At 39.7% G+C, this 12,032-nt stretch overlaps 2 protein-coding genes across 2 annotated transcripts in view; one reads left to right on the top strand and one right to left on the bottom strand.

Annotated features, from left to right (window-relative positions):
- The window catches only part of ftr82 (finTRIM family, member 82), a 4,230-nt gene extending 1,355 nt beyond the window's left edge, over positions 1–2,875 (top strand). Inside the window, exons 2-7 of the mRNA XM_024266525.2 lie at positions 268–363; positions 442–675; positions 1,034–1,193; positions 1,278–1,334; positions 1,476–1,541; positions 1,695–2,875. Coding sequence (XP_024122293.1) covers positions 268–363; positions 442–675; positions 1,034–1,193; positions 1,278–1,334; positions 1,476–1,541; positions 1,695–2,215 — 1,134 coding nt within the window. The 3' untranslated portion in view covers positions 2,216–2,875. The remainder of the gene's footprint in view (positions 1–267; positions 364–441; positions 676–1,033; positions 1,194–1,277; positions 1,335–1,475; positions 1,542–1,694) is intronic.
- Positions 2,876–4,736: 1,861 nt separating this feature from the next.
- Positions 4,737–11,568, bottom strand: atp5l (ATP synthase, H+ transporting, mitochondrial F0 complex, subunit g). Its single transcript, XM_024266148.2, has 3 exons — positions 11,381–11,568; positions 9,377–9,537; positions 4,737–4,936 (listed from the first exon to the last, which is right to left on the bottom strand). The coding sequence occupies exons 1-3, from the start codon at positions 11,430–11,432 to the stop codon at positions 4,838–4,840; spliced, it is 312 nt and encodes a 103-aa protein (XP_024121916.1). The 5' UTR covers positions 11,433–11,568; the 3' UTR covers positions 4,737–4,837.
- Positions 11,569–12,032: the final 464 nt, after the last annotated feature.

The following is a 12,032-nucleotide window of genomic DNA, read 5'->3' as shown; positions in this document are numbered from 1 at the left end:
AGATGAAAGCGTGCCGAATTAAGTAGTTTCTTTCATGGGGTGAATTAGACATGCCAACGGGCCTCCCCAGATATTCTGATGAGAAAGAATGCGCGTCCACAGCCGCCAACTATGAGGCTAATACCCCCAAAAAGCCTCTGCTATATGAATTAACCTAAATGCCATTTCGGTTGCCAACTATGACAATAAACTGAAGGAGGCCTGTCAAGTTATCAGCAGGGGAGTGCCTGCTGACAGACGAACCCCCCATTCTTCTCTGTTCTGCAGAAACTTCTGGGAGTCTCCCAAAGCGAGATAAGACAGAAATGCCAGGAAAGAGTGAAAGAGCTGGAGGAGCTCAAGACAGCAGTGGATTCACTCAAGGTGAGGCTTAAGCGTCTGTAAACCAACGAAATCCAGACGCAGCAGGTCATGTTTCACACACGTCGATGTTTTGAGCAGAACTCGGCCCAAAGAGCCATGGTGGACAGCCAGAAAATGTTCGAGGACATGATTCGCTCCATCGAGAGGATGAGGTCAGAGGTGACAAAGCTGATCGGCATCAACGAGAAGGCCGCCTTCAACCAGGCAGAGGCTTTGATCGAGCGCCTGGAGCAGGAGATTGATGAACTGAAGAAGAAGGAGTCCGGCCTGAAGCAGCTCTACAGCACTGAAGACCACATTCACTTCCTGCAGGTGAGTCGCCCTCAGGTGCTGAGATCCTCCACACAGCAGGGTGTTGGTGTCAGCTGCTGTAAAAGCTACAGGTGGACAGCACTTACCTTCATGATCTTTTACGTCTCAGGAAAAAAAAAAGTTCTTGGTAACTTTGCAGCTTAAAAAGTTTTAAAAAGTGATCTTGGTTTGAAGAAACATGTCAGGGACTGGAATTACTTTCTTCAAATTCGTAGCATTTTTTTTATCCCAATGGCAGATTATTTTGCTCACTTACAGAAAATCTGCAGTGGGGTTGGGGATTTTTGACTTGTTTTTAAGGGGCCTGATTTAGGCCTTTAGTTTTCTGTGACTTTGCTCAGCTGTGCACACCCCCCAGAACTTCAACTACCTCTGCACCCCTACTGATGACGGCTTCATACCCAGAGTGACGGTGAACCCAGACTTCTCTTTCGGCGCCGTCAGGAAAGCTGTGGCAGAGATCAAGGAGCGCCTGGAGGAATTCGGCAGGGAGGAGCTGCTCAAAATCTCCAAATCAGGTGTGACTTTGGTTACAAAAAAAAACACAAGTCAACACTTGAACGCAGCACGCTGATAACACTGGATGTGATTCTGTTTCACAGTTAATGAGGTCCCAGTCTACCAGACAGAGAGTCGAACACTGGACAGGAGGAACAGAGGTGACTGAAGGCTCTTTAGGGCCTAAATATCATGATGAAACAAATCAATTGCATTTTTATATTGTGGTTAAAATGTGCCAAAAAAGAAAGTAAGCAGTAGTAAGTAGCTCAGCTTGGACTCATAAAGTGCTTCTTCTTCAGTCAAGGAAACGGCGGTGGACAGCTCTCCTCCTCCAGAGCCCAAGACCAGAGCAGATTTTGTCAAATGTGAGTAGCTAAAGAACACATTTACTCCACTTTTGGACAACTTTCAGTCATTTTAAAACAAATTTTCTTCATTTGCACCTGTTCTTTTTCTTGAATTTGATTGGTTTTACATCTTCTGTAATTGTATCTAAATGCATGGCCTGTTTTCTCCAGACTTCTGCCAGCTGAAACTGGACCCCAACACAGCATACAAGGAGCTGTACATCTCAGAAAGCAGCAGAAAAGTCATCCGCACCAGAGACCTGCAGCCCTACCCCGAAACCCCAGAGAGGTTTGACAGTTTTGCTCAGGTGCTGTGCCGAGAGGCCTTGTCCGGAGGCCGCTTCTACTGGGAAATCGAGTGGAACGGCGAGTTCTCCATCGGGGTTGCCTACAAAAGCATCAGCAGGAAGGGCAAAGGCTCACTGTGTCTGCTGGGCTACAACGACAAATCCTGGAGTCTCCTCTGCTCCGACTCGGGTTACTCCGCCTGGCACAACCGCGTGGACAAAGCTGTCCAAGGCCCCCATTCCCCCAGGATAGGTGTGTACCTGGACCACATGGCAGGTGTACTGGCCTTTTACAGCATAAGCAGCACCATGACCCTCCTGCACAGGTTTCAGACCACCTTCCATGAGCCACTCTATCCAGGTTTTGGGGTTGGAACATCTGTAAAAATCTGTCACGTCAAGTAATGCTAACACTTTTCCAATCATATTTTGGGATAACTCATCAGTCCTTTTTTAAATAAATGCATTTTGCAGATATTTTAACATCATACCAAACAATTATGAAATTATGTCTGATCGAAAATGTTCAGTGTGTTTCCACTTTTTTACTCTGTACTCACTGTTATATTCAAATCACTTTTTAGTCGTACTTTTGTCAATAAAGATAGTCTGAACACAGCTGCTGAAGCCAAGAGAAGAGCATAATTCTGCTTAATGTGTTAAAGTATTCATGTCATGAATATCAAAAATCTGAATCGTAAATTGATCCGTTTGTTTTCACAGCAAATTCCGAAATGTGATGAACAGATATTGACCAATTTTACTACAATGTGATGTTGAATACATAGCATTTCATCAGTCGTGTCCTTCACAATCATGCCTAGCAAAAGCTTGAATAGAATCCTCTAAATCAATAATATTCGTTTAAATGTCATTTTGTCATTCTGATGATCTGGTTTTATTTTTTTCTTGACTGAGCTCTTTCTTCATTTAAGGTATGTTTACCAAAATGTGGAACTGCCAGAGTTTAATTGCTATGCAGAAAAAGGCTTGTTTTTACATCTACATTTATAGTTCTTAATAAAAGACGAAAGATGTGAAGGCTGGATTGTTTAACCCTCAAAAGTGTGTCTGGACTTTATCATAAAAATGTGGACATGAAAGCATCTTGCAGTTGCTTCTATATTCAAAGGTTAAACCTTCCACGTGCAAAATTAGTAGATTTTTAAAAACAAAAATGAACCACAAACTAAGCAGCCTAAAAGATCTCCTGGTGCGCCCTCTCCTGGTTGATTGATACATTTCGTCGATTTCCATTCCTATGATCCCATCAAATCAATCCGTCTGTCTGAGACACGTTCATTTACTTGAATCAACCTAAACCATCACAAAATTGTTTCAAAATGAAATAATATTGATTGTATTGATATAGAAAATTACTATTTGGATTGAGACGTGGCTGGTTTGGCTTTACTATGAGGTTAAATTGACCATCACAGCAGACAACACACATGTGATGCAGCAGAAACTGATCAACCATCATTCCAGTCTTTGAATTGATCAAAGTCATGTGACCATAAAGAATGTTCTAATAATGATCATTCTGATGTGAAAAACAACTTTATCAAACTAAAATGTGAATGTATTTGACATTCATTCTTGTTTGTTTGTAGCATATTTATTATCTTGAAAAAATACATAATCTGGAAAAGTTCACCTGCTCTGTTCAGTAGCAGCTATTTATCTCTGAGTCTCACTGATGGAAGTTTGGATAAAAATGTCCTGAACCCATTTTAGGTCAGAGAACCCGATCGTTCAAAATGAACCAAAATCCATTATGAATCGGATTACCAACCATGAATTATAGGAATCAAATCATTGGAAAATGAATCGATAGCTGCCTAGTTTGAAGATATAACATTCCTAAAAGACTATCCAACATGTATTCTGCATGGTTCCACTGATCTAGAAGTACAACCACAATCCAAATGTCTGAACTTGAATGTGATGAAATAATCAAAGATTTTTCAAATGCAATCACTGAGTTTTATGTTATATATGTAGTGATGATTACTGAAAAGTTTACAATCAATACAATATTAATTTTCTTTACTTGATCTGAAATATGTAGTATTGATTACAGGATCAATGTACTTATGTGTTCTCAGTGGTTTTCACATATTGTGTGAATCATTAATTTTTTCTGAAAATGTGACAATTCTTCAGAGAATAATCAATAACTCTGTTGTTAGTTGAAAACTTGATTTTTGATTAATTTGAAATTCTGAAGATAATGAGTATTCCAGATTTGCTACATTATGTGTGACTGATGTTACCGTTTACTGAAATCCTGAAAGAATGTTTTATGAGATTAATTAGTCAACAAGCACACAACTTTGCTACTTGGAAAAACAAATAAAGTTCCAGCTCATCTGCTCAGAACCGGATCACAAAAACTGTGAAATGAGGCAACTGGTAGGGGTGGGATCACATAGGCTTACACTTCTTCCCACTCCTTTTCAATGTCACTCAACATGACTTTGGCTAATAATTGCTATATTTAATGAATCAAACGTGACACAAGTGTCTTTGTTTTCCATGTTCTAATCAATGCATTCCATTATTTCTGTAGTGAGTTTGAAACACTTGTTTTATTCTGTATTTTTCACAATCTATGCTTGGCTCAAACCAAATCAATCTTTCAAACTGATTTGAGTTTAAACGTGTGTAAAGTTTTGAGGCCTCGTCAGACTTTTCAGTTAGAGAAAAGCCGCCCAATTCTGGTCCTCAACATCTATCACCCTGCCCTTCCTTCACATCTTTTTGTTGCCAGTTACCTGGATCAGGTGAGTTCAGTCACAATGAGAGAGGGACCTTCACTAACCAATCAGCAGAAAGCTGTGCAGAGACAACTGGAAAACAGGAGGGGGGTGGATTTAAATAGTAAAAATAAAACAAAAGAGATGTGACAAAAAAGGGTCAAAAACAAACAATAAATTTGTGTTTATTGGTTCCCAGGGTTCTTACAGGAATCTGAGCATAGAATGCTCAAAAAAAAAAAAAAAAAACAACCATCGAGTCCAAAACTTAGACATCATAGCCGATTATGCCTCCTTTCCCGATGCACTCTCCGATGTAGAACCACATGAGGACTTCAGTGGCCACCAGCCCGTTCCTCAAAGCATCCTGAAACCAAAACATTTCATGTCACATTTTCTAGTTCATCAAATATTCATATCCTTTCATGAGAAAAATAAATGTCAACATCACAGGAAATAAAGCATCATTCCCATTTCCCACTGTCCTGGTTAGACCAAGCTGTCAGCTTCTTAGGAACAAATGTTTGTGATGCAAAACCTGAGATGAATCTTTGAAAAATAAGGTATTTTAACATCATTTACAAAAAAGTCATTGATGTCAAACAAAGAGGCTCAATAACTCAGAATATTTTATTTAAAAAAATGATCTTTTTGTGTCATAGTGCTTTTAGTACACCATTTCTGATTAAGTTGCAAATGACTAAAAAAAACAAACATTTGAGTGATTTGTCATCTGTGAGTGAACAAAATGTATCTTGTGAAACATTTTGTGCATATATTTTAGTAGTCACCTGTATTGAAACAGCAGACTAGATCTGAAGTTCTAGACTTCATGAAACAGCAGATCCTTCCCGTTAAACCATTTCCTAATGAACAGTTTACAGTGTTATTCGGGATGTCCAATAACTGCACTAATCCAGATCAATTCATTACACATTATTGTGATTACAGCACGTTATTGTGAGTATTTTGTAATTAGCTAGGAGAATAGTATAATATAACGTTAGTTTTTTTATTTTAAAAAAATTCCTAAGAATTAAAATCATTTGATTTACTTTAGATAACACGATGGTAAAGAAAGTGGGTAGATTTGATAGTATTTTGTGTTCAGAATAGGGCAGTGGAACAACAACATAGTTTGCATATTTTTTCTTAGAATTATTTGTTCATTCAGTTAATATAAAAAATGCAAAACAGCCAGATCACAAAAAAAAAAAAATCACTAAATAATCATGTGAAATTATGACCACAAAAACCAAATGTTTGGTTTGGGGCTGCAAAGACAAAATCATTGCGTTCAAATTAGTCTCGACTAAACATCAGCAGTTAGGGTTATCAGGGGGTTGGATACAGGGGTTCAACCACCAAATGAGTGCAGCTGTGTCTGCAGTTCACAACTCCCCCAGGGGAGGGGTCAAATGCACAGAACACATTTCACACATCAAGGCGCCTGACAAATGATGGGACTTTTACTTCTGACTGCATCTGCTGCTCTCAGGTGTTACAGTAGAGGAAATAAGAATTTGATCCCCTTGTGACCATTAGGAGTTCTGGTTCACACAGACCGGTTGCACTCTTCAAATCAATCTGTCGCCTGAGTAGAAGATACCTGTTTAAACTAATCACCTGTAAGACACCTGTCCAATCAGAAACTCTAATGCTGCGTTCACACCAGCCGCGATTCGCGCTACAGAGACGTCAGGTTTGAATGGACACAAGGGATCGGAATGAATGCATGATCAGAATGAAAATGCGTCACGTAAACACGCCGTTCGGAATACTCTGGTCTGATCAGACTCCTTCAGATCCAAAGCTCCTTCCATCGAGAAACGTGGATTATACCAATGTAGTGCATGTAAACACACGTTCCGATCGTGTGTCATTACTCCGCTGGATTTTACGTGATGCGTAGACGGTACAGCAGTCTTTGGAGCACCAACAGAACCGATCGGCTGCTCTCCGCGGTAAAGGGTTTCTCTGACCAGAGCAGCAGGACTCCCAGCTTTCATGTCTGTGAGTGGGAGGGTGGGGGTGCTTTGTTACAGTGTGAGCTTCGGACCGCAGTCCGTCCGGCTGCTCTGCGTGAGAGACCTGTCAGAACTCAGGAAAACCGAGTCTCCCGGGAGAACTGTCTCTTCAAACGGCTTCAGGACGTGTGAGGAGGAATTTGAATACAGAAATGAGCTCCGTGCTTCCAACAGTCCTGAGAAACCCCACAGGAAATCACATGAACTAATGTCACCAGAATAAAGGCTGATGTTATTCCCACATATTTACGAGCTGTCAAGATGCAACCCTTCCTCCAGTCCGTGTGACCTAGAATAAAGCACTGACGGTAAGGATTTAGAAAGTTATGATCAAACAGTCACTTAAAAATATTATGAATAATTATGAAAGCATGCTCAGAGGATCATCTCACCCCATGCAGCATCTTTGTTTACAAAAGGAACTCGCTATTTCTTCTTCTACAACTGTTTCCAGCATTTTAGACAGTTCTGTGCATGTTAAAATATTTTATTACAATCAAACGTGTGGAGCATAGAAACGTTTGTTATAAAGTTCTTCAGGCCCATCTGTACAGCTCTATTCTAATAAGATCTTTGATTCGATCACGGACATTTTGGCACATGGAAACGCAGCTACCGACTCCATCAAAGGGCTGGAAAAACAAATCAAATATGTTCGCTCAATGCAAGGATTTTCATCTTGAACTTCCATCCACTTTTCTTTCTCCGTTTTTGCGTTAAGTCTCAAACTGGGCCACAGACAGACGGTAATGTAATGCTTAAAGAGGCTGTCAGGAGTGAAATACACTTCACCAGGAGAGACTGAATGATCTGGAGAACCCAGACACGCCGGCATGCTCCAAAACATATAAACCCAAGCTACTCGCTCAACACCCTCCATGTTTTTCATGATGTGGCAACGAATGAAGTCTAGCAAAACCCTGGCAGCTGCTCTGCAGCCGGGGTGTCAAGCAGTGAACCTGACGCACAAATTTGAAGTGCAAATCGCGTCCAGAGTGAATGCAGCATAAAGAGCTTTCAGTGGATTTAAGGGAGAAGACTGTAGACCTGCACAAGACCAGAATGGACTATAAACCAGCAGCAACAAGATGGAGGTTAAAGGTCACAACTGTTGGTACCAAGAACATGAGCATCAATCCACCTGTAGGTCTGGAGCTCCAAACAGATCTGACCTGCAGCCAAGACACACACCGTTTTGCCCGCACGCGTTTTAAATGCGTCCAGGGCTGGATTTTGTTGGACACCAATGTTAGCTGTGACTAGGGCTGTAACGAGTATCCGGGTGCTCGAATACTCACGATCTGCTCTCGAAAATTCGAGTACGGATATTCGCGACGTCCAAGATCGCTGATTCGCGATCTTTATAAATTTAGTAAATTGTAGAAAAATATGATCAAAATATCACCTGGGGACGATGTATTTTGCTCTGAAATGCAGATTAATGTCGGATTTTAAGTTTACGAACTAAAACAAAGAGCCGCAGTACTGCCAACGGAGGTAAACACATCTTTGTGACGGTGAAGTTTCTGGTTTTCAAAGTAAAACTAGCGAGAGCTTTTTTCTGTTCAGAAACTGAGACTGAAGTTCTGCTCACAGACATAACTTCTGAAAAGTGAATTAGCTTTAACATCGGAGCTTTAGTTCCAGTGTTTACATTCTTTTGGTTATGATAACTCTTCAACATTTGATGTAATTAACGAAACTCCAGTTTATTCTGAAGAAACAGCCTCACGCTGCTGAAAGGCGGATGTAATCAACGTGAATCAGCTGATTCTGCTGCGAAAAAAATATATTTTTTACACGGGCTCTCCACCAATATGTGATGCTTAGAACGTAAAATATTGGAGAACTTTGAGGATAGAAAACTGTGGAGAACATTTTCAGATTCTGTTGTTAAATGATAAAAAACAGCAATGATTTTATGTTTAAAATAACAAACAAAATTTCTTTTTATCTGAATCTTTGTGGGTTTTTTTTCCAGTTCTGTTGATTCTGACCTCCTATTCTAAATTAAGGTATAAATGATGATTAAATACAAATATTTAAATTTCCATCCATCCAGTAAATAGACATACACAATAAACATTATAATAAAAAGTAAGAATCGTGATTCGATTTGTGAATCGAATCGCCACCTAAGCAATGATCCACAGCCCTAGCTGTCACACTCCTGGGTGTGTGAAATGTGTTCTCTGCATTTGATCCATCCTCTGGACGAGCGGTGAGCTGCAGACACAGCCGCACTCAAAACCATTTGGTGGTTTAACCATAACCACAATCCTAATCTTAACTAGGGCTGGGCGATTAAACGATAACGGTTTTTAATCACGATAGACTTTTATTTTGAAGGGCCCAAGATTAACACTTGCCAGTTTCTAGCACTTTCTCTTCTTTGACGAGTAAAAGTTACATGGTTAGTCACCACATGGCGAGTAAATTAATGCATCTAATTAGTTTCTTCTCTTTTGTAATCTCTGCACGCCAAATTAACTATTTGTAAGCCTTTAATTGGGGAAATTTGCAGTTGGTTAGTTAGAGTTGTGACATTTCTAGAGTATTTTTTGTAACTTCAATAATCTGAAATTGTGTCAACATTTTTATTTTGCGTTTTTATTACTAAATATTTGAATCTTTTGCACCCGTTTTATTTTGGAAATTTGCTTTTCAAAACATCAAGGTCCTCTGACACATGAGAGAGCGTGACCACACGTTCTTTTCCAGTCTAACAGATGGATGCATGGTTCCACACATGTGCTGGACTGTCTGGCACACTCACACACCTTCACAGTGGTTTGACCAAGGCGACCTGACTGGAAAGCTTTGATCAGATTGGACGCCCCCTCGATGGCTTTGGGGATCTCAGCAGGGGAGGGGGGCACAAGCTCCACTCGGGCGTAGTACCAGAAGGTTGCAAGACGAGGTTTGGAATAGGTGACAGCGGCTGTGGAAGTCAACAGTAAACATGATTATGAAAAGCTGAAATTGGGCAGAAGATTTTATTGGCTTTTTTATGCACTTTATAAAAATTCACCATGAATAGATACAGGTCAAAGTTGAAACATCTTTGTTTATTCAATATTTATTACAAAGGAAAAACAGATAGCATACATCTACATTATGATTGTCAAAATATCTTATACTTTTAACTATTGCATTAATCTCTATTCCATACTAGAAGTGAGTGGTTGATACTTTTTCAACATTATTAAAAATGACCTAGCTGACAGCCCCTTCATTTACTCGTCTGTTTAATTTGGGAAAACACGTTTTAATAAGAAGTTGGTGGTTAATGAATTTCTTGGATTTCTTAGAAAAGTGTTTTTTAAGAAGCTGTCAAGATCACATGTTTAAAAAGGGTGGGGTTTTTTTTTTGGTTTTGTTTTTTAAAATCGTATGAGATTAAAAAGGATATTTTTTGGTGGCATAAAAGAAAAAGGTTGGAAGTCTGATATAATTATTAAAAAAATCCAATGGAGGCAGGTTTTAGTTGTATTTTGATCTTTTACTGTGCCACAATTTCACTAATTCAAAGGAAGATTCCTCATCAGCGGCTTTGCACAGCAATTATGAGGATAGATTCAAAACAGATGAATTTGACTGATTACTAGCCATCATTAATTACTCAAAAAATATTGAACGTGTCAACAGACAACAATTCACAAAAGTGAAAACGTAATCTTAAAAACTGTTAACATTTTTTTTTTCCAATCTTTAATTTTAAAGATTAAAATCTGTTGGAAATGAGAGAAAAGCGATCATTGTCATAGATCAGGAGTCTGCAACCTGAGGCTCCTCCTATACCCCTCCAATGTGGCTCCCTGGTTAAAGACAAAACATATTTTTAGTAAATGACTGTAACTGTAAAGTAAAAGCTAAGTACAAAGGTTTAAAAAAAAACAAAAAACAAGTACACTTACATACAACTCATTCACATAGAGTTGAAGGACAGGATGTATTACAAGTCAAACTAAATGGGCAGATTATCTATTTTTGAACAAATTCAAGGATTTTAAATGCACTTCATGGGCAAAACAAACACACTACGGCTCTTTTAAATGGCTCCAATTTCATTTTAATTTGTTAGATTTACACATTTCTGAGATGCAGCACAAGCGGTAAAATAAACTGTTAAAATTACACCATTCTACTACATTCGCTGCATTGGGAAGGTTCTACTATGAGTTGTTTTATTTTGAAAGGAAGTCGAGTGATCTGTTTCATATTTGGGAAAAAGTCTAATTTCTTTTTATGTTTAGGATAACACTTCATTTATATTCATCATAAAAATTATATTTCTAAAGGGTGAAGTGAGACTTTGTGGCTCCAGTTGGGTTTTGGTCAGTGAGAAATCGACTCAATGGCTCTTTAGGTTGCAGACCTTTGTCATGGATCGTTTATGAAAATCTTCTTTACCCCTTTGTCACAGGTTAGTTTTAAGTGGACGTCTTATTCTAGAATGTGTTCTGTACCGCAGTGAAGCGACAGAGCTGCTTCGGAACCGTGCTAGTTAGCATTAGCCACCGAGCATAACATTAACATGCTAGCGCAGATTTTATTCTCGTGCAGCTCAGTTTCAAAGCCAGAAAGACAAAGAACATCAAACAACTGTCTGTGGAATAACTGTCCAATTAAACATAAAATATTCAGTCGTCTTTAATCGAGCAGGACGCGCCTGCGTCAAGGTGAGCGTGCCGGCTGCCGGTGTGGGCAAAGACGCTGAAGTACGAAACTCACGGAAACACGGACAGTGAGGCGACAGCAACAGAAAACCTCGAGCTTCTTACCGCCAACGAGAGTGGGCACTTTAGCGACCAACTTCTGCACTGCCTGAGCCATGTTCGTCGATGCTAACGTCACTGTCCCGCTGCTGTTAGCCGGCTGAAAGTCACCTCCAGGACCGCAAGGAACCGCGACTGCCCGTACATGTGCCTGAACAGAATCCTGACCGTGTTCTTCTTTGACTTTGAGGCTGCACTTCCACACGTGTCTGCTGCCCCCTGTGGACTTAGGTTGCAATGACACGATGAGCTAAATTGAAGACTCGCATGCATTTTTTCTTGGGCTGTTATTATTCGCTTGTATTTATGTGTGACCAGCACAAAAACTGATGGAAATTGGTGTCAACACGCACGCTGCTGCTCTGCCCGCACGAATTATAGCAAGACTGGATTTTGTTGTTGAAATTAAATTAAACATAAAGTTAAAGTCCAATTTGCGGTCACGCTCAAAGGTGCACAAAATGTATTTTTGATGTGACCAGCACAAAAACTGATGGAAATTGGTGTCAACACGCACGCTGCTGCTTTAAAGTCAGAATTCTGAGATTAAAGTCAGAATTTTTCATGGGCTTTTTTTTTAATCCTCTTCCGTAAATGGAAGATGAGCCACTACGCATCTAAAAACGTTTGTTCGCAACTTTTTTTTCTCCTGACACAC

The sequence above is a fragment of the Oryzias melastigma genome, linkage group LG14 (assembly GCF_002922805.2).
Source record: "Oryzias melastigma strain HK-1 linkage group LG14, ASM292280v2, whole genome shotgun sequence".
NCBI lineage: Eukaryota > Metazoa > Chordata > Actinopteri > Beloniformes > Adrianichthyidae > Oryzias > Oryzias melastigma.
The sequence above is the reverse complement of the archived record's forward strand: the minus strand, read 5'-3'. Positions and strand labels throughout refer to the sequence as shown.